This window comes from Dromiciops gliroides, chromosome 6 (assembly GCF_019393635.1).
Source record: "Dromiciops gliroides isolate mDroGli1 chromosome 6, mDroGli1.pri, whole genome shotgun sequence".
NCBI lineage: Eukaryota > Metazoa > Chordata > Mammalia > Microbiotheria > Microbiotheriidae > Dromiciops > Dromiciops gliroides.
In genome coordinates, this window is record NC_057866.1 from 102,669,929 (window position 1) to 102,695,994 (window position 26,066).

Here is a 26,066-nt window from a genome sequence, read left to right on the forward strand (position 1 = left end):
GTTGACTGACACAACACTTTTATCCCAAGTCACACTTTGCTACAAAGTGTTCCTCCCGTGATTTCCAGTTACAAGCTGTCTTTCCCTGTGAAGCCCTAGTTACAAAGTGACCTTCCCTAGGAAGGCCCTGGGCACTCACTACTCTTAGACCTTTGCTGGGCAGAGACCCGACACACTGACCCCTCGAGATCTTTGAGCTGAAACAAACCTTTCAGATGGCCCGGCGCTCCAGGTGCGCCAGCACTTGCACTGTACACTTCCCTTCCCCAGCACCCCCTTACCCCCGCCCCGGCTCCATCCCGCTTCCCTCCGCCTCACTTCTCTTGGCCCCCAGCCAAGATCCTTCCAGATCCCCGCCTCCCTAGTTGGAGTTGGCCGGGTGGGATCGGTGGCGGCTGGCTTGCGTCAGGCTGTGAAGGAGACACCCACGTGCGGCATGGAGGCGGGAGGCCAGGGCCAGGCGGTGGGCGCTGGCGAAGTGATAAGCAAGCGACCCCGGGTGGAACCGAAGGCCGCCCGTGGGCTGTGACGTGGGATCCTCGGGGCCGACCGGCTCCGCGCCGCCGCCGCCGAGTTCATGCCACGCGGCGCCAGGGGGGAGCCTTCCTGCTAAGCCACTTCTTGCCACGGGGATGCCGGACGCCGCCGCCCCTGGCAGCCCGGAGCCCCCAACTGTGGGGAGCGCAGAGCCCAACCCTCTGAGAGGACTGACCCGCTACACGACCTACAAGCGGAGATGGTTCTTCCTTCTGGTCGTCTCCTTGCTCAACTGCTCCAATGCTATGGTGCGGAGCCGGGGGGAGGCGGGAGGACGGGAGTAAAGGAGGCTGGCACCCTGGGCAGGGAGCGGGCTGGCCGGGCCTATCCTCAGAGGTAGGCTCCAGCCGGGGGGCAGGCGGGGCGGAGGCACCCAAAGACTTCAGACTGGAGAAGGGCGAGTTCTGTCTCAAGCAGTTCTGTTGGGTTCCTCAGGCTGTGCGAGGAAGCAGAAACAGAAAGCAGGGCCTTAAGAGAGAGAGTCCAGTCAGGCCCCTTCTTTAGAGAGGGGGAAACTGAGGCCCAGCGAGAAGAGGGAACGTGCTCCCTCCCAGCTGTCTGTCTCCCAGCTACGGCCTCTAGGATGGAAGAGCAGAGATTCCTTCCGGGGCTCAGCAGAGCAAGCTAGGGTGTGGAAGAGGGAGCCCCATAAGAAGCCCCCAGAAAGATTTATATGTGACATTTGACATGTATCTCTGGTAAATTTCATCCTGGTCTAATCTGAACCCTTGATTTCACTGATTAATAAGTGTGAGGAAGCTTCCTCGGCCACTGCTGATCCAGTGACTATCTTGCAACTTGTTAGAATCGAAAGTCTTATTGAGTTGCCTGGGAGATTGAGAGGCTGCTGCTACTGTCTCAGGGTCATACAACCATCAAGTATCAGAAACAGACCTTGAGCTCAATTCTCCTTGACTCCAAGAAAGACTCTCTGTCCAAAAACCATGCTGCTTGCACCCAACTTAAATTATTGGCTCTCTGGGAAATCTCCCCCCCATTTCCCATTTGGTAATGACCTTTCCCCTTCTGACTTTATACAGGTCTTTGCCACTGCCCACTGTGGTTACCTCTCTAATGCACTAAGGCAGTTGGGTGGCAAAGAGGATAGAGCACTGGGCTGGAGTCAGGAAGACTCTTCTTCCTGAATTCAAATCTGGCCTCAGACACTGACTAGTCGTGTGACCCTGAGCAAGCCACTTAACCCTGTTTGCCTCAGTTTCTTCATCTGTAAAAGGGGCTGGAGAAGGAAATGGAAACCCACTATCTTTGCAAAAAAAAAACAACACCAAAAAACACCCAAATAGGGTCATGAAGAGTTGGAGGCGACTGGATGGCAACAAAATGTATTAATCTTGTGATAGCTAGTATTACAGTTCTCCTTTTGTCTTGTCTTTCTACTAGAATCCATGAGGTCAGAGGCCTAGGCTTAATTATACACCCATTCCCCATCTTACACGATATTCAGTATTTAGATGTTTAAGGGGTATTTGTTGTGGGCATGTGGAACCTTTATAGGCTCTTGGCACAACTGAGGAAGATTTTCTTCCCTCCCCAGCCTTGCCAAGGTTTTACTGGATAAAATTTTAAAGGGAACTAATGCATCAAAAGCCACATAGGGCTTCCTGTGGGATGTATGTATGGAAGGGGGCGGGGAAGCATGTGTTGATTTTGTTTTGTTTTGTTTTGTTTTAGCATTATGAGCACTGGAAAGTGGGGAGGGTATGAGAAGCCTGTCAGTGCCTGGGCCTTGTACATGTTCTATTTCCAGAGGAATTTCACCCTAACAATAGAGCCTTGTCATGTCTTGGACTGTCTCAGCTTTTCTTCTTTAAGGATTCATATAGAATGGAGCAACACCATATATTAATATAGCAAACATATTTATTAACCACATACCAGTTGTGTGAAGGATATGCTAAATCACTTCCAGAGTTTAGATGAGATAAGGCCCTTGCCTTTAAGGGACTGGTAGAGCAATAAGACACGATCCCAGTGTACATAAAGTTTAGAGAGCAGTAAAGTACCATGTGAGGTATTGAAGAGGGACTTGGGGTGTTGAAAAGAATCCAACGAGGAAAGAAAAACTATCTGAAGAAGACTGGGCTTTAAAAGGCAATAAGGAACTGAAGTAAAAATGGGAGAGGTCAGGGAAGGGTGAAGAGAAGATATTCTAGGCCTAGGAAACAGTATATATGCAAGGCACAAAACCATAATGTGACATATTTTCTAGAGGCTGGGTGGGTGGAAATGGTCAGAAGTTGTCCATTACTAGAAATCCACAATCAAAGAGGTAAGGGGGAGAGACCACTAGCATTTCCTAGTCAAGCCCCACTCTTCAAGTCTCAGATTCTCCCAAGTGGAAGCTGAGTAGGATATCAGGGTTTTTTCTGTGTGTGTCAACAATATACAACATGTAAGGGAAGACAGGACATTACATTGTGGATGGCTTTGAATTCCAGGTCAAGGAAGAGAAATTTGAATTTGTAGAGTAGTAACCTGGGAAGGATAGATTGAAATGAGGGATGGAAGGGGATAGGGTAAGGAAGGGGACCTGTCAGGAAATTTTTGTCTTCAGGTCACCTTATCCAGGTAGGCTTTTACTAAGGTTTGGCATTTGGGAAAGAGAGGAGCTGATAGAGATGAGAGATATACAGTTAAAAAGTCAAGGGGGCGGGGCAGCCAGATGGCACAGTGGATAGAGCACTGGCCCTGGAGTCAGGAGTACCTGAGTTCAAATCCGACCTCAGACACTTGACACTTACTAGCTGTGTGACCCTGGGCAAGTCACTTAACCCCAACTGCCTCACTAAAAAAAAAAAAAGTCAAGGGGGCGGCTAGGTGGTGCAGTGGATAGAGCACCAGCCCTGGATTCAGGAGGACCTGAGTTCAAATCCAGCCTCAGACACTTAACACTTACTAGCTGTGTGACCCTGGGCAAGTCTCTTAACTCCCATTGTCCTGTGCAAAAAAAAAAAAAAAAGAGAGAGAGAAGTCATGGGTCCCAGGGTACTGAGCATTTTCTCTGTCTTGGGGCTCTGGACTAAGGGAGGTGGGCAGGCGTGACCACTGACCCTTGCCCTTCCTTTGACCAAAAAAAAAAAAAGTCATGGGAATTGATAAGTGGTTTGCATATTAGAGATGAGGGAGAGTGAAGAGACAAAAGTACTGAGCCATAGACAGAAATGTGGTGAAGTGGGAGAGAAGAATGTATTCAGGGGGAAAAAGAATTAGTTAATTTTTTGATATGTTGCCTTTAAGATGCCGATGGGACAGTAAGGTGGAGATGGATTAGAGCAGGCCAAGCATGTGCACTGTTCCCTCCTTATCCCAAGCCTCCTGTTCTACCCACCCTGTGCTATCAGATGGTTCTGCTTCTCCCCTGTGCCCACTTCTTTCTTTGGCCTTGCCTAAGCCTTTGCCTTCCCTCACTCCCTGTCCCCACCTTTGAAGACTTTGAAAGTGCTAGACCTCATTGCTACTACTCAAAAAGAGCCCCCTGACTCCCCAAAGACTTATTCCCTCCACACCTAGCCCTCACTGACACTATCAACTAGGCCTTCGCAAGGATTGATCAGTATCGGAGGAGTGCCAGGATAACTAAGGCCATGCCACCTGCTGCCAAATTCTACACTGAAGTAATACATTCTTACTGGGTGGTGACAAAGGTGTGGTGTTGGAATTTCATTATTGAGAACTCATGAGTCATTAATCCTTCTGAAGTGGTTGGCTAGGGAGTACTACCTATTCTTTCTAAGACTTTATTTTTTAAAGTTTGGCTGCCTGAAAGGTCAGGGAATATGTCTGACTGCGTCTAGTTTTCTCTTCTTGGGATAGCATAAATTCCAAGCTGACATCATTCTCTTTACTCCTGAAAGATTCCTATTTTGACCTAGCATTGATTTTGGAACTAAAGGACCTGGGTTTAAATGCTGACTGCTTCTAATTCCCTGCTTGATCTATCGGACAGCTTTTTTATCTCCTTTTCCATTTGACTTTTCAAACTGTTGACTTTTTTCTCACGACTCTCCTGCATTGCTCTCATTTTTCTTTCCATTCTTTACTCCCTCTCTCTATTTTTTAAATTAAAAAAATTTTTTTTTTGTGCGGCAATGGGGGTTGAGTGACTTGCCCAGGGTCACACAGCTAGTAAGTGTCAAGTGTCTGAGGGTGGATTTGAACTCAGGTACTGCTGAATCCAGGGCCGGCGCTCTACCTACTGCGCCACCTAGCTGTGCCCCTAGTCCCTCTCTCTAAATCTTCCTTCTGGGGCAGCTAGGTGGCGCAGTGGATAGAGCACTGGCCCTGGAGTCAGGAGGACCTGAGTTCAAATCCAGTCTCAGACACTTGACACTTACTAGCTGTGTGACCCTGGGCAAGTCACTCTACCCCCACTGCCCCGGAAAAAAAAAGTGTGAGAGTCTAAATCTTCCTACTTTCTCTTCCAAGTCCCTTTTGAGAGCTTCCATGTCCTGAGACCAGTTCATATTTTTCTTGGTATCCTCTTCTGAGGGTGCGCCTTGATCTTCCTTGTTGCTGAAGAAACTTTCTATAGTTCTCAACTTTCTTTGCTTGCTCATCTTTTACTTGACTTTTAACTCCCCACTGGGGGGCCCTGCTTCTAGGCTACACTACAGTCCCCAGCTTCAGCAGGGAGGGAGGGCAGGTTTTTCTCTCACCTGGCCTGTTCTCTGGTCCGAAGATAACCTCAAGCCAACTTGCTAGTTAACCAGTCAGCAGAGCGCTGTGGTAGTTCTTAGATTTGATGAGCCTGTGGCCCTCCCCCACCTGGGCCTCCCTCCACTCAGGATTTCTTCCCATTGGGGTGGGACAGCCAAATTCCTCCCTAAGTTCCACTGACACCCCTGCACTTCCCCCCTCCCCCGCCAGACATTCAGCCCTCTCACCCAACAGCAAGCTCAGTTCCAGAAGAGGCTGGTGCTGCAGCTGATTCAGAGGCTCCGGGGTTAAGTTCCCCTGGTGTGGTATGCCTGGGGTCTCTGTGGGCATGATAGAGAGGTTGGACTTTACTTGTATCCCAGTATGGCCCCCTTTAATCTGTCTATGGCTGGAAAATAATCTCAGCCCATATTTTTGTGGGTTTTTCTGCTCCAGGGGTTCTTTTATTGCTGTTTTGGGGGTAGTTGTATAGGAGCTCTGTGCGTTTAATGTCTTTCCTCTGCCATCTTGGCTGCGCCCCTCCTCTGTTGGATCTAGAATGAGTTACTTAACCACCCTAGACCTAAGTTCCCTCATCTATTAAATAAATAAGTGGCTTGTACCTCCAAGGTCCCATCTAGCTCACTACTTGAACTATGGATTTGCGGCTCTTCAGGACAAAAATGTACTGTTGTGTCATTCAATGTTTTCAATGGCTGTCCGCCATGCTTGGAACTCTCCCTCCTCAATTACATCTCCAAGTTTTTCTGGCTTCTTTCGTGTCTTAGCAAAAGTCCTTCTGCACGGAGTCTTTCCCCATCCTTAATCTTAGTGTCTTCCCTCTGAAATTATCTCCAGTTTATATATATGTGTATATACATATAAAAACATAGCTGTTTGCATGTCTTTTCCACGAAATTCTGAGCTCCTCAAAGGAAAAGCCTGTTTTTTGCTTCTTTTTGTGTTTTTGGTTGTGTATTGACTTCATGCAGTTACCTAAGTAGTATGATGTCTGATAGATGTTGTTGGGTCTTTTCAGTCAGGTCTGACTTTGTGACCTCAGTTGGGGTTTTCCAGACAAAGATACTGGGGTAGTTTTACATTTCCTTCTCCAACTCATTTTATAGATGAGGAAACTGAGGCATGGTACATGATACATGATACATGTGTACATGGTACATGGTACAAGATAGTGATAAATGGTATACAGTACATGGTACATGATACACAGTACATGGCACACGGTACGTGATACAAAGTACACAGTACATGGTACATAGCACACAGTACCTGGTACATGGTATGTGATACATGATATATGGTATATGATACATGGTACATGGTACAAGATACATGATAAATGGTATACAGTACATGGTACATGATACACAGTACATGGCACACGGTACACAATACAAAGTACACAGTACATGGTACATGACACATGGTACATAGCACACAGTACCTGGTCCATGGTATGTGATACATGGTACACGGTACATGATACACAATACATGGTATACAGTACATGATGCACGGTACACAATACACAGTACACAGTACATGGTACAGGATAGATAGGACTCAATTGGAAGTCAGGAGACCCACAAACAGGATGGGAATCACATTTTAGGAAAAGCACTGTGCATATCCAGAGAATGGCAAATGGAATAGTGGAAGGTTTTAAGATTATATCAACTAAAGGAACTAAGAGTGTTTAGCCTAAAGAAGATGCACGGTACATGGTACATGGTATACGGTATATGATACATGATATGTGGTACATGATACACGGCACATGATACATGATACACAGTACATGGTACTGTTTTTAGTGAGGCAATTGGGGTTAAGTGACTTGCCCAGGGTCACACAGCTAGTAAGTGTTAAGTGTCTGAGGTCGGTTTTGAACTCAGGTACTCCTGACTCCAGGGCCGGTGTTCTATCCACTGCGCCACCTAGCTGCCCCCGAGGGAATGTGTTTTACCATAGACCCTCCCCTTCTTCTTTCTCAATCTCCCTGGACTCTGTCTCCTTGTTAATTTCCCCTGCCCTTCTTTCCCCCATGCACACCAAAATACCTGCTCTGCCTCCCCTGAACAAGGCCTCATGCTTACACAAAATGAGTTTTAATGTACCTAAATTGAGAAGGTTGGACTAGATGACCCCAAGACCCTTTCCTCCTTACATTATGTTTTGTTAAGATACTAATACCTAATTGTCACTAAGAGGTAGAGAAGTAAATTTAACTTGAATGTAAAAAAAAAAATCTAATAACTAGTTACCCCAAAGTAGAATTGGATGTGAGATAGTGAATTCGTTAACACTGAGTCTCTTTAAGTGAATTCCTGCTCAGTTTTGGATGGGACTAGCTGACCTCTGAGGTCCTTTGTAATTTTGAGACTGAAATCTATGTCTAATAGACTGATTCCCTATGTCACATTAATGACTAATATTGGCTTAATCATGTGATTCCTCTCTGGAGAAGATGCATTTTAATGGGAACCTGGACAAGATTATGTCTTAACCCAAAATAATGAAGTACACATGGAAGCATTTCAGGCACAGTGACAGGCTAGGGGTTTGGGCCATCTGGATTTTTGGGGAACGATTCCAGTTCCCATGTTGCTCTCTGTCCCTAATAAGAGAGTAGTTGTTAAAAAAAAATTTAATCAGTTAACATGTTTTTACTGAGTCCCTCTCCTTCATGCCCTGCTCTTTGTGAAGCTCAGCAATGGGAAAAACAGGAGGAGTGCATTTTGGCAGACTTTTGCCTTTGTGGGCCTCTAACTGTTCCTTGTGTGGGAATGATAAGACCCATTGTGATCATAGGATTAACTGTTTGGTGTGGACAAGTGCCATAGAAGCCCAGAGGTTGGGGAGGAAAGAGCCTAGTTTCTACTGACAGCTTCCTTTCTCCCTCTGCTGTGCTTGGAATGCTGTCTCTCTTTTCTTTTCTTTTTTTTCTTTTGGATGAGGCAGTTGGGGTTAAGTGACTTGCCCAGGGTCACACAGCTAGTAAGTGTCAAGGGTCTGAGGGCAGATTTGAACTCAGGTCCTCCTGAATCCAGGGCCAGTGTTCTATCCACTGCACCACCTACCTGCCCCGCTGTTTCTCTTTTCCTTGGATTTCCAGATTCCCTAGCTCCCTTCAAGACTTGGCCCAAGCGCTAACTCCTTTGAGAGACCTATCCTAGATTTCCCTCCCCCTTGAGTTCTTAGGGCTTCTTTCCTCCAGATTACTTGATATTTGCTTCATATAAATTTTGCATTTACTTATTTCTGTATATGTTGTTTCCTCTCTGATGAAATCAATCAATCAGTAAACATTTACTAAGCGCCTACTCTGTGTCAGGCACTGTGCTAAGCACCAGGGACTCAAAAAGGGGCAAAAGATGGTCCCTGCCTTCAAGGAGCTGACACTTTAATGAGGGAGACAACATGCAAACAAATATATACAGAGTGAGTTATGCATAGGATAAATAGGAAATAATTAAAAGAGGGAAGATGCTGGAATTAAGAGGGGATACTCTACTTTAGGGCAGGGACTTCTTTCCTTCTGGTCTTTATATCTCCAGAACCTTGCACAATGCCTGGCCTATAGTAAGCATTTACTAAATGCTTGTGGGAGTGAAGCAGGATAGAAATGTTGGGAAGGATTCATGAAAGTGGGTCTTGAAAGATACATAGGATTTGGCAGCAGCAGAGGAAAGGGGAGGAATGCATTCAAGGTAGGGATGTAGGGGCAGCTAGGTGGCACAGTGGATAAAGCACCGTCCCTGGATTCAGGAGGACCTGAGTTCAAACCTGGCTTCAGACACTTGACACTTACCCTGGGTAAGTCACTTAACCTTCATTGCCCAGCCAAAAAAAAAAAAAAGGTAAGGATGTAGCACTGAAGCCCACATGTTGGGCAGTACAGGGAAGCAAGGTTAGATAGGTAATAAGAATAGCTAACATTTATATAGTGCTTTCAAGTTTTCAAAATCCTCTGCATACATTATTTCATTTGACCCTCACAACTGCCTTTAGTAGGTTATCATTATCATCACCACCACCACCACCACCATCATCATTATTCTTATTTTTACAGACAGGGAAACAGGTTCAGAGAGGTAAATTGATTACCTATGGGCAACCAGCTAATAAATGTCCAAGGTTGGATTTGAACCCAGATCTTCCTGACTTCAAATTCAGGCTCTTTCCACTCAATAGCACTGCCTCCTTAAAGGTAAGGTAAGGCTAGATCGTTGAGTGGCTTAAATACTAGGCTGAGGACTTTTTCTTTTGATCATGTATTGATGTGACTTCATGCAGTTATTCAAGTAGTATTTAATTCCAAAGGGGAAATTTGGGGAGACATGACATGCCTTGAGGGATGTTGCTAGGTAATGAGACTGGTCTCAGAATCACGAATATCAGAGCAGGAAGGGACCTTAGCGACTAGTTCATTCTCCTGATTTTACAAATGGGGAAACTGCCCCTAGAGAAGGGATTGATCTGCCCGAGGTCACTTGGCATCTCAGGGGTGGCCCTGGGATGACACCCAGGTTTCCTGGCTCTCAGGCCAGTGCTCAGGAAATGGCTTCATTCTCCAGGGCAGTGGGAGGCCCTGGTGAGCCAACTGTGACCTCTAAAGGGGGCATTGAGCTTTTTCCACCCAGAGAGAAACTTGTCCTTTTGAGTTTCGTTTATTTCTGACATGCTGCCAATAACCAACACTTCCCCCTTTCACTTCAGTTCTCAGGAGTACATGCCCCACCACTTCCCTGCTCCCCCCATCTCTCCAACAGCAAAAAAGGAGAAGTAACTTTCTTCCACCCTTTCCTTCCTTTCCCTTTAAGGTCCTTTGCAGAGCTAAAATTTGATGCCTCTGTTACTCTTTTTACCCATTCCACCCTCTCGCTTCTGTCCTCATTATTAAGGCAGGGAGAGCAGTGGAGTGAGTAGTGCCCTGCAAATGGAGGCTAGGAACTCTGTGTGACTTTGAACAGGTACTGACCTGTTCTGCACATCAGTTGCCTCCTTGGTCAAAGACAGGAGATCCCCCTTGTCCAGCCTTCCAATTAGAGCTCTTGTGAAGAGCTGAGGAAAGAACCCTGAAAGCCTTGGAGACTGATAAAGGCCTCCCTTCCTGTGAAAGATGTTAACATCTTTTGAGATAAAGGCTGGAATTTAAATAACTTTCAGGAACAACAAGATAAGAGGAGGAGTTCAGATCAAGGGCTGAGAGTGCATGCCCTTGGCCAGCCTCTTCGCACCTATGGATTCACTGTATCTCGGTGTTGATGCCTGGCTCTGCAGGACAGACAGTGGGCCTGGCTGGATCTCATCCACCTTCTCTAGACAGTCTGACCTCTCACTCTGGCGCCGGGAACACAATTCTCCTCTTTCTGCCTAGAATGTTCTCCTCTGACCTGTCCCTCCATATCCCTGCAGGCCTCCAGGCCTCAAGCGCCACCTGCTCCAAAACTCCTTTTAAGGCTTTGAATTTATGATCCTACGATGAGGGTGCCATCGCTTTCAAAAGGCCTTTCCCAATTATTCTAGTTATTAGGGGATGCCCTTTCCTCCCCCTCCCCCAATCTCACACACACACACACACACACACACACACACACACACACACACACACTCACACACATGCCAAGTGTGACTCAGCCTTGAGGGAAGGGCTTGTGATGACCCAGTCCTCTTAAGGTACACTGAGTCATCAGCTTTTCCTGCTGTTTTGTCATTTCAAAGCTTGAGCCCTCTGGTACTATGCCAGTTGTTTTCATTCATGTCTAACTCTCTGTGACCCCATTTGGGCTTTTCTTGGCAAAGATATTAGAGTGGTTTGCCATTTCCTTCTCCAGCTCATTTTATAGATGAGGAAAGAGAAGCAAACAGGGTTACGTGACTTGCCCAGACACACACAGCTAATAAGTGTGAGGCCAGATTTGAACCCAGGAAGACGTGTCTTCTTGATTTCAAGCCTGGCCCTCTATCCGCTACACCACCAAAAACCAACCAACCAAACAAAAAACAGCTATGCCACTCAGGTCTGGAAACCCCCCATATAAAACACACACACACACACACACACACACACACACACACACACACACACACACACACACACACACATCTTCTGTATTTACTTGTCTGTGAACTTGTATTTTCCTTTCTTCCCCCCAGTAGAATGTAAGTGTCTTGAGGACAGAGAGGGCCTTGTTTTTGTACTTATATCTCTGGCACCAACCCCCCATGGTAACCATTTAGGAGATGCTCATAAATGATTGATTGAGTTGGAATCAAGCATTTCCTGGGTTCAAATCTTTTTTTTTTTTTTGGTGAGGTAATTGGGGTTAAGTGACTTGCCCAGGGTCCCACAGCTAGTAAGTGTTAAGTGTCTGAGGCCAGCTTTGAATTCAGGTCCTCCTGAATCCAGGGCCAGTGCTCTGTCCGCTGTGCCACCTAGCTGCCCCCTTGGGTTCAAATCTTAACACTGAAACTGCTTGTGTAATTGGGGGCAAGTGAGGTAGCTTTGGAGCCCCAGTTTCCCCATTTGTAGTCTAGGAATAATTGTATGTGTATTATCTGTTTCCCATGAGGCTCATATGAGATAATCTATGTAAAGTGCTTTGCAGACCTCAGTGCACTATGTAGATGCTGACTATTAGCGTCTTGCATGAAGCCTTCCTGTTATTCCAGTTCTCAGGAATCCCTGACCTCCTAAATTACATGGAGTCTGAATGCTGGGCCAGTCACACCTTGTCCTCTGTGACTCCAGGACTCTCCTTTGCCCCCAGACTGTGTGCTTCTTGGGGGTCTGTGACTGGGTGGGGTGGGGGAGGTCTTTCCAGGTCTCTCCCATAGGGAGGTAGATGAATAGGTGCTTTTCCTAAGTGCAGGTGATCCTCGGACCATTTCCAGATCAGTGAGCAGGGATGACTTCTGGCCTTGGTGTTTAATTCCCACCCCCCCAAACTCTGGCTGCTGTTTAATTTAGAGCAAATGTTCTCCTTTGGCTGGGCTGTTCTTCACAGGGATGGATACTTGCTTGCTCTTGAGCTCAGTCTGCATTTCTCCCCATGGGATCCATCAGACCCAGGCTCATGAAAACTCTCTCCTACTTTGCAGCTTTGGCTGAGTTTCGCCCCGGTGGCCGACAAAATTGCTCACTACTTCCGGCTCTCCATGACGGAGATTAACTGGTTGTCCCTTATCTTCCTGGTGATGTCCATCCCCTTTGGAATAGTTGCTACATGGATCCTGGATTCTTGTGGACTCAGGTGTTCAGTGAGTACCCCTCCCTACTGCTTAGTCTGTACAACTTCCCACTTAACAATTCTGAGATGTGAGTCCCATCACCTCCTTCCATTGTGAGCTTCTATGGGATGGGACCATTATTCTAGTCCCTTTTCCCCTTCCTTCAGGGTCGAGTATACGGGTGGGTGGGGAAACCAGGAAGGAACTGGAAAGGTATGGTTTACTTGTGTGTATCCCTGAATATACACAAAGTAAACAGTTTCATGTAAAGAGCCCTGAATCTGGGGTCAGAAGATTTGGGTTCAAATTCTAGTTCTGACATTATCTGTGTGATTTAACCTGCGGATGTCAGACGAAACGATCTGTTCCTAAATCCTGTTTCTTAGAAAACAAACCCATGTCTATGTGCCCTCTATTCAATGTCTTGTCCTGCCCAGGGCCTCTTCCAAAGTCATGAGGTTACCAGGACTTGGAAAATGTTACTAATGAGAAAACCCAGTCTCTAAGTGTGATTTGAATCTACATCTTCCTGATTCTGAGTACGGCGCTTCATCCATTATGTCAGGTTCTCTCCTCCATATCTTTCAAGAGTTAAGGAAGGGGGCAGCTAGGTGGCACAGTGGATAGAGCACCGGCCCTGGAGTCAGGAGGACCTGAGTTCAAATCCGGCCTCACACACTTAACACTTACTAGCTGTGTGACCCTGGGCAAGTCACTTAACCCCAATTGCCTCACTAAAAAAAAAAAAAAAAAAAAAAAAAAAAAAGAGTTAAGGAAGGGGGATCTGTGTTGTTCAGTTCAGAGCCTCACAGGCCTCATGTTCCGAATGGGGCTTAGGTCAGGATAGCAAGGTCTCTGTTGTATGCTCTCTCCCCTTTCTTGCAGACGATCCTATGCGCCTGGTTGAATGCCATTGGGAGTGTCATCCGATTGTTCCCCTGCCTAGGCTTTATGGGCAATTACAATTTCACATACTTAATGATTGGCCAGAGCTTCTGCGCCGTGGCCCAGGTCTTGGTCATCTTCTCTCCGGCCAAACTTGCAGCCTTGTGGTTCCCAGAGCACCAGCGAGCTACGGCAAACATGATTGCTACAATGTGTGAGTCTACAGATGTGGTGGCCTACTGGGGGGGAGAGGAGGGCGTGCCAAGAAGAGGTGTCAGTCAGTGGACAAACATTTATTAAGAGTCTCCCTTGTGCCAGGCACTGTGTTAACTACGAGGGATACAAGGAAAGGCAAAAGACAGTCCCTGCCCTTGAGGAGCTCACAATCTAATGGGGAGACAACAAGCAAACCAATATGTGCAAACATCCTATATATACAATAAATAAGAATCAATAGAGGGAAAGCACTAGAATTAAGAGAGAAGAGGAAAAGTTTCCTGTAGAAGGTGGGATTTTAGGTAATGTTAGAAGGGCCAGGTATTGGTGTTCCTTAAGGTCTACACAGAACAGTGTGAGGGGTCACGATTTCTTGAATAGGAGGTTCTACCCTTAGTACCCTAACTAGAAGATATCTAGAACATATACAGAATACTTACTGTGGAGCTCCTTGGTGCCTGCCTCTGTCCTGGGCACCTTGTAGCGTGTGATCGTAATATTGAAATTACATCTCTCAGGGGCAGCTAGCTGATGCAGTGGCTAGAGCACCGGCCCTGGATTCAGGAGGACCTGAGTTCAAATCCGGCCTCAGACACTCAACACTTACTAGCTGTGTGACCCTGGGCAAGTCACTTAACCCCAACTGCCTCACCAAAAAAAAAAAAAAGAAAGAAAGAAATCACATCTTTCATCTCCATGCTTTTGCACTGGCTGTGTCTCATGTCTGGAATGAGCTCCATCCTTACCTTTTAGCTTCCTTAAGAACTCAGCTTGAACTTTTTCTGATCTATTAGTACCCCTCCTCTGAAATGATTTTATATTTACTCTGTGTATATTCTTTTATTTTATTTTTTTGATGAGGCAATTGGGGTTAAGTGACTTGCCCAGCGTCACACAGCTAGTAAGTGTTAAGGATCTGAGGTCAGATTTGAACTCAGGTCCTCCTGAATCCAGGGCCAGTGCTCTATCCACTGTGCCACCTAGCTGCCCACTCTGTGTATATTATTAATAAACATGTAGGTGTACCTGTTGTTCCTTTTGATCGAATGTAAGCTTTCTGAGGGCAAGGACTGTTTGTCTTTGTATCCCCAGCATCTAACAGTGCTTGGCACCTAACAGGTGCTTAATACATTCTTCTCATTGATTGATTGCCAACCCTAGCTGTGGTTATAGTCACGCTTCCTCCCTCAATACCCCAGCAACAGCAACAACAACAACAAGAAGCACGTTGTCCTCCCCACCCTGAGAGGCCAAGACTGGCCAAGCCTTCTAAGGGAGCTCCCTATCCCATCAGAAAGGAGTGTGTAAAGGAGAGGAAACCCTGGAAGTGCTCTGTGCCCTAAGAGTACACAATGTGGGGCAGCTAGGTGGCGCAGTGGATAGAACACCGGCCCTGGAGTCAGGAGTACCTGAGTTCAGATCCGGCCTTGGACACTTAACACTTACTAGCTGTGTGACCCTGGGCAAGTCACTTGACCCCAATTGCCTCACTAAAAAAAAAAAAAAGAGTACACAATGAGAGTCAGCCTGGTATAGTCGATTGAGAGACAGCATTGAAGCCAGTGAGACCTGGGCCCTGCCTCCAGCCCTTACAGGCTCTGAGCAAGCAACTTAACCACTCGGTGCTCTCTAATCAGCTTTCTGAGAGTGTAACTTAAAGAAAAGGTGCCAAACAGCACTGGTGGAGGGACTTCAATCATTCAGGTGTCCCCTACGCCAACGAAGTCCGTCTGGGCAAGTGTGTATTATGAAAACTAAGGTGTTCTACGATCATAACTTTCCTCGTGGTTTCTATTTTCAATCTTGTCTTTTCCGCAGTTATGAACCGTTCCAAGTCTTAGAAAATCTCATGAACTGTGTAGGAGGGGAATGCAGGGGTTGACAGAGGGACACCTTGTTCAGGAACAAGTGGGTGGCGACAGCTGGAAGGGAGCGGGTAGCCAATCTCTAGGGTCTGTAGGAGAGAAGAATGATTGGGAGGGACTAGCACGGGCCAGAGATAGATCTCTGGAGAGTGAAACTAAGCAGGATGCCCCACACTACAGTAGTGTTGATCTGGTGTTTGTGAGATGAAGTGGCTTCATTTCTATCTTGAGGTTGAAAGCTGTGTTATGAGAATCTTACTCAAATGTAACGGGGAAAGGAAAGAGGTCTGGGTTGCTGGAAAGTTGGGAAGGTAAGATCTCATTTAGGAACCCTTTTCTCTATTTTCGTGAGGAAAACAGCCTCATATAAACTTGAACTGAAGACAATTTTTATTGTCTTTTTCACCTATAGACATTTTCCTCCATTAATTCGTCATCCATTGCAGCCCTTTAGGCAGCTAGATGGCATAGAAGACCTGGACCTGAGTTCAAATCTAGACTCAAATATTTCTTATCTATATGACTCTGGGAAAGACACTTAACCACTGTCTACCTCAGTTTCCCCATTTGTAAAACAGGGGTAATAATAGCACCTACTTCCCAGGGTTTTAATGAGGCTCAAATGAGATAACATTTGAAAAGTGCTTTGCAAACCTCAAAGCACTCTATATAAATGCTAGCTATTTTACAAATGCTAGCTACTATTTCCAGTCTAAATCTTCATTTGCTTCCTATCTGAATTATGGTAATTGGCTCCTGTTCTATATTTGTTTTTTGTTTTTGGTGAGGCAATTGGGGTTAAGTGACTCGCCCAGGGTCACACAGCTAGTAAGTTGTCAAGTATCTGAGGTTGGATTTGAACTCAGGTTCTCCTGACTCCAGGGCCAGTGCTCTATCCACTGTGCCACCTAGCTGCCCCTCCGGTTCTATATTTGTAACAACAATCTCTTCCTTCTGATCCATCAACATTTCATAGCAGATCATTTTCCTTATGCATATCTCCACAAGTCTGATCTTTGCATATCTCTACTTATAACCCTTCCACTCTTCTCCATTGCCTACTGAACTAAGTTCATATACCTTGCGTTGGCACCCAATGCCCTCTATGATGTGGCCTGAAACGATCCTTTCTACCCATACCTCCTCATGTTCCCTTTCATCACCCCTGATCCAACCTAGTCTACACTATGTTCTCTGAATATATCCTGAGCAACATCCCCTTCCCTTTGTCTAGAATGTCCTGAGCCTTAGGCCACATTAACGTTAGGGGAACTTCCCTGGACACCAGAAATCCTTGATATTAATAATTTCTTCTAGTTTGAAGGGCATGGGTTATGCCATAAAGTTGTTTTAACATACATTTCTTTGATAACTAATGAAGCTGATTATTTTTGAAAAGATTACTAATAATGTCTCCTCTTTTGAAAATTTTCTATTCACATCCTTTAATTACTTATTTGTTACAGACGGGGAACTTTGACAGAGTTCCTCATGTATTTTAGGAGAGTTAGCATGGCCTAGTGGCTACAGAGCCTACCTTGTAGCCAAGATTTGAGTTCAAGTTCAAGACACATCCTGGCTGTGTGACCCTGGGCAAGTCACATAACCTCTCAGTATTCTAGGCAACTCTGTAAGATTTTAAGTTGCAGAAAAGGTGCTAGCCAGCATTGGTAAAGGGAGTTTCCTCATTTGGAGTTCCCTATCCCAATTTTAAAAAGCACACACACACTATGTATTTTAGATATAAAATTTTATCTGTAACATTGTGGCAAATCTTTTCTATTTTTCTGTTACTTTCTGTTATTTGGTTTGACATTTTTTCTTCCATGTAGTCAGTGACATCTGTCTTGTTCTGAGTTCTTTCTCTTTGTTGAATCAAAACAATATATCTTCCCTTCATGGTTATGATAAATAATTCATTCCACTTAAAATCATTTTTTTAAATGTTTAAGTTTCTCATTTGACTGGAATTCAACTGAGGCAAATGGTGTAAGATGCCAATTAGAGTCTTGTTCCTTCTAATCTGTTTCTAATCTGTTTTCCCAGGTCCATTGGTGAAATAATGAATCTTTTGTCCAGTTTTTATTTTATTTTTTTTCTGGGTTGTCGACATTTGGATGTTCTGCCTAAGCCTCAGGTGGAACCTGTTCCCTCTTGGTTCCTTAAGCATGGGGGAATCTAGAAGACTATTGGTGCCAGTTAAGAAAAGTATAGTGGGCAGTGAGGTGGTCCAGTGGATAGAGTGGATAGGCCTAGAGTCATGAAGAATTATCTTCCTGAATTTAAATCCAGGCTGAAGACACTTAGTAACTGTGCGACCCTGGGCAAGTCACTTAATTCTGTTTGCCTCAGTTTCCTCATCTGTAAAATTAGCTGGAGAAGGAAATGGCAAACCACTCCAGGATCTCTGCCAAGAAAACCCCAAAGGGGGCCACAAAGAGTCAGACACAACTGAAGCAATTCAAAAACAATAAGAAAGTATCTTTACAACAAATTATATCTCTGCACTGCTTTGGGGATTTGCCTGTCTGGGTTTCCTGGGCTAAATTAATTTCCTATTCTTGCTCCTCTATTGCCACCAATCTGTTTCTAAGGAATAAGAGGGCATTTGGCATTTGGGCTTATTGGTGTTAAAACTTTTTTTTTTTTTTTTTGGTGAGGCAATTGGGGTTAAGTGACTTGCCCAGGGTCACACAGCTAGTAAGTGTAAAGTGTCTGAGGCTGGATTTGAACTCAGGTCCTCCTGCATCCAGGGCCAGTGTTCTATCCACTGTGCTACCCAGCTGCCTCCCAACTATTTTTCTATAGGGACACTTAGCCAATTCATCTTTCTTCTTCATAGCAAGAGACAGAGAAGTAAATCAGACCTCAGATAGAATAATTCTACTTGACTCATAGGTAATCCTCAATGTTCACAAAAATAACCCTCTTATTAATTTTTTAAAGTTTTTTTTAGCTCATTATTTATTTTTTTTTTTGTGAGGCAATTGGAGTTAAGTGACTTGTCCAGGGTCACACAGCTAATAAGTGTTAAGCGGCTGAGGTCAGATTTGAACTCAGGTCCTCCTGACTCCAGGGCCAGTGCTCTATCCACTGCTCTTATTAATTTTTTAAAATGTTCAGATCTGCATTATTTCTCTCCCATTCATTTCCTTCACTCCACCCTCAAGTAAGAAAACAAGAAAAACAAATACAACAAGTCAGGCAAAACAAATCGACACATGGGCCAAATTAGGCAAAACCCCTGCAGCCACCAAATGACTCAGTCTAACAGGAGGTGGGGAGCATGCTTCATCTTAAGTTCTCTGGAATTGTGGCTGGTCATTAGCTTGACCAGAATTCATGTTTTTTTTTTTTTTTAAACCAAACCTTTTTGTCTTTACAGGCTTGCTATTGATGTAGCTGTGATAGCAGCAATGGATTTAATTGATCAAACGGACCGTGAGGTGTCCCCAAAAGAATGACAAGCCTCAGTGATTCAGTTTCCTAAGTTTTATTAGAATACTGGTGGCCACAGGGAGAAGCACCCCAAGGAGAAAGGTGTCTCGCATAGGGAGAGGAAAAATGGTTATATTTATAGCAAGAAAAGTAGGTTATCTTTTCATTATCTTAATCTCCTCCTCAGGGAGGTTCATATCCTATTTTGGGCTTCTTGGGGTCCTAAGATGGCCTCCAAGGTGGGTACCTTTCTCACTAGGGGTATGTTTTGGGGGTTTAAACGTCATGAGGTGAACCTAAGGACACATCTTGGTCCTTCTGCTCATGTTCATAAAGACATGCTTAAAGTTGTCAGACCCAGAGGGTCTCTGTGTTTGTGATATCTCTTTACTTTAAGATCTGGTTTCTAGGTGTCCTGTCATCTAGGAATATTAATGGCTATTAATGGTTAACGGTCCCTGGTTACCTTCCCTAAGCTTCTGTTGATGGTGTTGGTTGATAGTAACCCTCTAGTTACAGTCGATAAAAACTCAAACCTTAGTCTCTCTGTTAACTCTTTTAGCCACTATTGATAACTCAAGTCTTAGGTTATCTGCTAACCCTTTTTAGCTACAGTTGATAGGTTATCTGTTAATCCTTTTAGCCTCCGCCATCACTGTTATTATATAAAAACCTTTTCATTGTATGCCTTCCTACTCTCACCACAGGTCAAAATTTCACCTGTCCTTCAAGATCCAGCTTAAATGTCACCTTCTCCTTGAAGTTGGATGATATCTCTACAACTGGGAAAGACCCTCAATTTATAAATAAGGAAACCAGAGTCCTAGGGAGGTGAAGGGACTGGCCCAAGGTGACACAAGTTGTAAATGTCAGAATTCAAACCCGGGTCCTCTAATTCCAAAGCCAGAAGATGCAGAGCATCTAATCTCTCCCTGCCCTGAACACCTATAATTCTCCATATCTGGTACTTATGCTGTTCTGCTGTGTAGTCATTTGTACATGTGTCTTCTCTCCCCTCCCAGACAGGGTTTGAATCATATTTCTAGCTGTCTCCTGCTCAGAGCCTGCACAGGGCTTCACATGTAGTAGGCACTCAATAGATATTTGTTGATTTGGGTTGAATTACTGGATACCTACTATGTGCAGGACCTTGGAATGGGCTACTTTTTAAGGGACTCAGTTGAATAAGACATGATTGCTGCTCTAAGGCATTTTACAATCTAGTAAGAAAGATATGATCAGAATAGAAGTGTAATCTAAGGGAGAAAACAACTGGTTCATTCATTTATTCAACACATTTATCTCATGCTTATTTATAAGAAGGTCATTGTCTTGGGTGCTGAAGGAGACGCAAAGTTGATTAATGTTACAATCCAAAAGGGTCACTAAGATGTGTGCATAAGGATCGTGCTGTGATTCTGAACATACAAGACTCCTTGAATGGGAGGAACCATGGAAAGAAATAGTAAAGTCAGAAGGGATGGCAGGTTCCGGGAGAAAGCCTGGATTTGGACATGTCAAGTTTGACGTGCTGGAGATATTTAGAGTACCAGCTGTAGGTCTGGAGGGGGAAAGGAGGGCAGAATAGATAGATTTGGAAGTCAATAGCATAGAGTTGGGAGGGGAAGTAAATTGGTTTGCAAAAGGAGATAGTAGAGATATAGAGATGCATTTCAAAGGTAGAACCTGAAGAAAGCCTATGTTTGGGGGGTAGGAAGAGGGTGAGGAGCCAAAGAATGAATTAGAAAAGGAATGGTTTGAGAGAAAAACAAGGAGACTATGGTGTTGGTGAAGACAAGGGAGGAGAGAGGGTCTCACAGTAGAGAATGTTAATAATATCAAATATTCCAGAGAGGTCAAGGAAGATAAGAACTAAGCAAAGTCCACTGCTCATTCATCTTTTTTGGGGGGGGCATTCATCTTCTCTACCTTTTTTATAGGAAAGCAGAAATCTCTGGTCAGGAGCCTGTTCATATTTTCAGTTTTCATTAGGCAGTGAGAACAAACCAGCCTTTACAGGTCACAGTAGAAATTGGCCTTTGAAGAGATATAGTCATGAGCTTTGTTACTCTGTGGTATAATGGAAAGTGTTAAATAACAAAGTCATTAGACTCTTGGTCCTGGTGGTGCACATCTGTCATCCTAGCTACCTGGGAAACTAAAGATGGCGGATCTTTTGAGCACGGGAGTTCTGAGTTGCAGGGGGTTATGACTATCAGATTAACATTAAGTTCAGCATTAATAGAATGAGCCTTCCTAGGTGAGGAGAGGAGGGGCTTCGAACCAGGCCAGGTCAAAAACAGATTGATATGGACTGGGATTAAAGGTCAAATTGATCATGAGTGGTCCCAAAAGAATTACAAGACTCAGTGACTCAGTTTCCCAAGTTTTATTGCAATACTGTGAGTGACCACAGGGAGAGAATCCGAAAAGTGGAAAGGTATCTCTTAAATAGTGAAAGAAAAGACAGTTATATTTATAGTATAGATAAATTGATTATCAGTGTCATTATAATAATCTCCACTTTTGGGAGGTACAGGGGAGGGCTTATCCTAATTTGGAGTTCCTGGGGTCCTAAGCCAACACCCCCCCCACCTTTTTCTGTGGAGGTGTGAATTTTGGGGGTTTACTCATAAGGTGAATCTGGGGACAAATTTGGCCTTTTCTGCGCATGTCTATTTCTGATTCCCATGGCTAGTTTAAAAACATCTTCATTTTTCATTTATTCCTAGTTTGAGTTTCTATAGCCTGTCATTTTATTTAAGGTCTTCATGGCCTTCCTCCCTCTGTTCCCATTAGGGGTACTGTGAGGGCCAAAATGAGATATACTGAACATTATTTGGGGTCCCGGAAATATGAGGGACCTTTTTTTAGGTTTAATCTCCCCTCTGAACTATTCTTTTTAGATATTTCTCCCAGGCCAATAAGAAAGGAGCCTCTAAGCTTTAGTTCACAAAAGGATCAGATTTTATTACTTGGGAATCTATTAAACAACAAAGGCAAAACTAATAAAAATCAAAGATAAGGAAATAGGAAAATAGAAATGGAGATAGATCTCTTAACTCTAAACTTAGCCTAAGCTGGTTCAAAGGAATTTAGGGTTTTCCGTAAGTACTTCACCCAAGCCTGAACAGCCCACCAGACCAAGAACCAGCACACGGCCACTCTGACCTCAGTCAACCGCCAGAGAGAGTGCATCCAGCCTCCTGGAAGTGCCCTTCAGGTCGCGTTCAATCTTTCCTCCCCCAAAAGGGGCGGTTCTTCAAAAGCTGCTCATTGAGAGTTCTCCTTTGGGCCAGGTGTGGCCACTCCCAAATGATTCAGCTAAAACTTGCAATATTAATCTTTATCACAAATAATTTTTACCACACTACTGATTACTGTGGGTATGAGACCTAGCATCCTGACTTGTAGGTTATCCATTAAGTAGGGTCTGAATCCCTTTTAGAGCTAATATATGAATTAGAGCTTGGACCTTAGGTTTTTCTATTAACCCCTTTTTGCCTCCTACATCAAGATGAGTAGTGAGATCAGGCTCTAGATTGGCATTCTATGTCCACTTGGACAAGATAGGGAAATTCAATCTTAAAAAAAAGAAAAAGAAATAAAGAAAAAGAAAAAGTGAAAAGATTCAAAGTGAAGTCCTGGCTCTGCTTTTTTACTGCCTGTATGACTTCAGACAAGACACTTTACTTCTTAGCTGAAGGTCTATAAAATGTGGTCATTGGACTAGATTAGTACCTGACCCTAACCTGGAGCACATGAACTTTAAAAAAAATTTGATAACTATTTCAATATAATTTGTTTTCTTTGTACTCCTATGTAGTTTATTTTATGCATCTAAAAAGATTATTCTGAGATGGGTCTCTAGGCTTCACCAAATTGTGCAAGGGGTCTGTGACAAAAAAAGTGAAGAAATCCTGGATGAGATGACTTGTGAGGTTCTTTCCATTCCTAAATTTTATGATCCAAATGCCTTACCCTTTGGACTTCATAAAGTGTTTATTTAAGCTTTATTTTGTTAGAGCACTTTGTTATTTCCATTTTTTTTTTACATTTTTACCTTTGTTTTTACATTTATTTACCCATTTTACCCTAATATATCCCCCCCCCTTCTCTCTCTCAGAGAACTATCCTGTATAACAAAGAAGAAAAAAGAGAAAGAAAGAAAAAAACAGTTCAGCAAAACTAACCAACATATTGGGAAAAGTCTGACATTATATGCAGTATTCCACACCCTCACCCTCTCACTTCTTTTTTTTTTTTTTTTTTTTTTTGGTTAGGCAATTGGGGTTAAGTGACTTGCCCAGGGTCACACAGCCAGTAAGTGTTAAGTGTCTGAGGCCGGATTTGAACTCAGGTACTCCTGACTCCAGAGCCGGTGCTCTATCCACTGCGCCATCTAGCTGCCCCACACCCTCTCACTTCTGCCAAGAATGGGGGTCAGGGGGAAGATACCTTCTCATATCTCTTCTTTGGGGCCAAATTTGGTCATTATAATTTTACAGCATTCAGTTTTGGTCGATGTTATCTGTTTGCCCTTTTGACATGATTGTAGTAGCTGTGGCGATTTTTTCTTAGATCAGTTCACGTAAATCTTCTCAGGCTTCCCTGCATTCATCACTTTAATGCCATTTTTCCATTATGTTGTACATTATAGTTATGTGGTTTTGTGTCTTATCTTCCTATTAGACTTTAAACTCCTTGACAGCAGGAACTGTATCTTAGCTAAAGTTTGTCTTTCCCAGAACCTGGCAGAGGCTTAATAAGTATCTAACACTGACTTCCTCTGAGTCTTGCTTGTTGTTCTAATGCATTTGGGGCTTCTTTCCAAAAGCAGGTCCCACCGATAAGACCTGGGGGAGATCCCAGGTTCACTCCCTTTTGGGGGACCTCCTACTGACAAAATTCACCCATTTTTTTATTATTTATAGTTCAGACTCCTGAGCTGACATCTGCAGACCTCATCTTCTACCTCTGGGGGTGGCCTCCTTTCATAGACTGCTACTCCCTGTGTACTGACTACATGTAAGATTGCTTCCTATTCCATGTCTATGTGCATGCCTCTGGGGGTACATGTAAGTTTGTATATTTGTGTATATGTATGTATATACATGCATGCACACACATGCCGTGACATGTGTATGTGATGCCATGATGTATGTGTGTACCTATATGCAGGTACATCTAGACATCATGGTTTGTGAATGTTTTATTCTGTCTGTGTATAAATATATGCCCAGGCTAGACTCCCTCTTCAGTGCCTTATTACAGAGTTCAGATCAGAGCACTATGTTAGTGGAGCATAGAGTTCTTGTGGGCCTTACAAAGCTGGGAAAGCTTCCTGTATGGACTGGGTGGAGGACTGTATGTCTGTCCTAAGAGAACCAGTCTGCCTTAGTTCAGAGAGGCTCAGGCTGGCTCCAGGCTGCCGAATTGGACCCAGCCAGGGTAATTCCTAGTGATCCAATGGGAGGAGAACCAACAGCAAGAAAATCATGTCTTCTTGTTCCATTGACACAAAAACAGGGGCCTTTTTGCCTTCAACATATTTGTTGGCTTCTAATGGGGGGAAAAAGAAAAAAGTTCATGTATATATTTGCAATCTTTGGAAAAAAATTTATTGCTTTAGGGGCATGTGGATGGCACAGTAGATAGAGTGCTGAGCCTGGAGTCAAGAAAATCTTAGTTCAAATTCAGCCACAGACAATTATTTAACTGTGTGACCCTGGGCAAGTCACTTAACCTCTGTTTGCCTCAGTTTCTTCAACTGTAAAATGAGGCTAATAATAGCACCTACCTCCTAGGGTTGCTGAAGATTAAATGAGATAATATTTGTAAACAATTTAGAATGATGCCTGACACATAGTAAGAACTTATTTTTTTTTTCTTTTTGTGGAGCAATGAGGGTTAAGTGACCTGCTTAGGGTCACACAACTAGTAAGTATCAAGTGGCTGAGGCTGGATTTGAACTCAGGTCCCCCTGAATCCAGGGCCGGAGCCCCATCCACAGTGCCACTTAGCTGCCCCCAAGAACTTAATTTTAAATGCTTCTTTCCTTCCTTCCTTCCAAGGGGAAATGACCAAATATTTTTGCAATTGTGAAAGCAGTCCTTGTAGACAAAATTACTGCCAACTTATCCAAGGACAACACGTAGTTGTTACCACAGCGGATGAGACTTATCTGTTTTATTGTCTTTGCATAGTTTGCTATACTTTATTATTTTTTTTTTCAGTAGGGGCGAGGGACCTTCTACTATTGGGGGTGGGGGGTTAGTCCACTAAGATGTTGCAAAAATGATTAGGGTTTCTATTTTTCTTCCACAGGAACTAATTTAGAACAATTGGATAAAGTAGAGAGACTGATATTGGACTGTATAATGGAATTTGGAAGTTCACTGTATGTGAATTTGATCCATAGATACCTAGAGAGAAAGTTGTGACTTATTAAGAACAGCAGCTGGTTAAGGGAGCAGAACATCATTTCTGCAGAGTGAAGGGCTTAGCCCTGAAGGGGAGTGTGCTCTTAGCAAGGCTCTGTCCACTCGAAGGATGCTATAGTGGAGGAAGGGTTCTAAGCATGCTCGGTTGGTCCATGGGCTTAATGGACAGACAAATGAGAGTTCAGTCCATAGTAGAGGGGAGCAGGGAGTGCCTTCTAGGCATGGGGGATATCCAGTACAAAGACACAGAGATGGAAGATGGAGTGAAGGAAGATGGAAGGAAAGTAGGTTGTGGCTAGTTTGGGGAGGGCTTTAAATGCCAGACAGATGAGTTTATATTTTCCTCCAAAGGGCAACAGGAAGCCACTGGAGTTTATCCAATCAGAGTGGGCCATGGTTGGTCCTGACCTACAAGTCAGTATTCTGTATTCCCTTCAACTCAGAACCCAAAGGTTAAAAAAAGAAAATCCTTTACTCAACATCTATGTCAGTGCACTCATGTAAAGGCAGTTCAAAGGATGAGAACACATAAAAGCCGACAGGAGCATTCCCTGGAGTCTCAGGGACTCCCTGTTAGAGCCCTAAAATGGGCTTGTTAGTCTTCTGGCCACAGCTGAGTCCCAGATCAATCCACCTGGGAGCAAAGTTAATCCTAACCCTCCCAGCTCCACACTCCAACTTTCTCGCTTGAAACAGTCCTAGCTGGGGTTGGGGGAGGAAGGGAGGGAGAGGCATTAACTCACACCTCCCCAGTTCTACCAGCGTCCTGGCC

General features: G+C 44.2%; 1 protein-coding gene across 2 annotated transcripts in view; it reads left to right on the top strand.

Annotated features, from left to right (window-relative positions):
• Positions 1-389: 389 nt before the first annotated feature.
• Positions 390-26,066, top strand: part of SLC49A3 (solute carrier family 49 member 3) — a 60,466-nt gene continuing 34,789 nt past the window's right edge. For both annotated transcript variants that reach the window (XM_043971235.1, XM_043971237.1), the window contains exons 1-3: positions 390-785; positions 12,319-12,477; positions 13,333-13,546. In XM_043971235.1, coding sequence (XP_043827170.1) covers positions 633-785; positions 12,319-12,477; positions 13,333-13,546 — 526 coding nt within the window. In that variant the 5' untranslated portion in view covers positions 390-632. The remainder of the gene's footprint in view (positions 786-12,318; positions 12,478-13,332; positions 13,547-26,066) is intronic.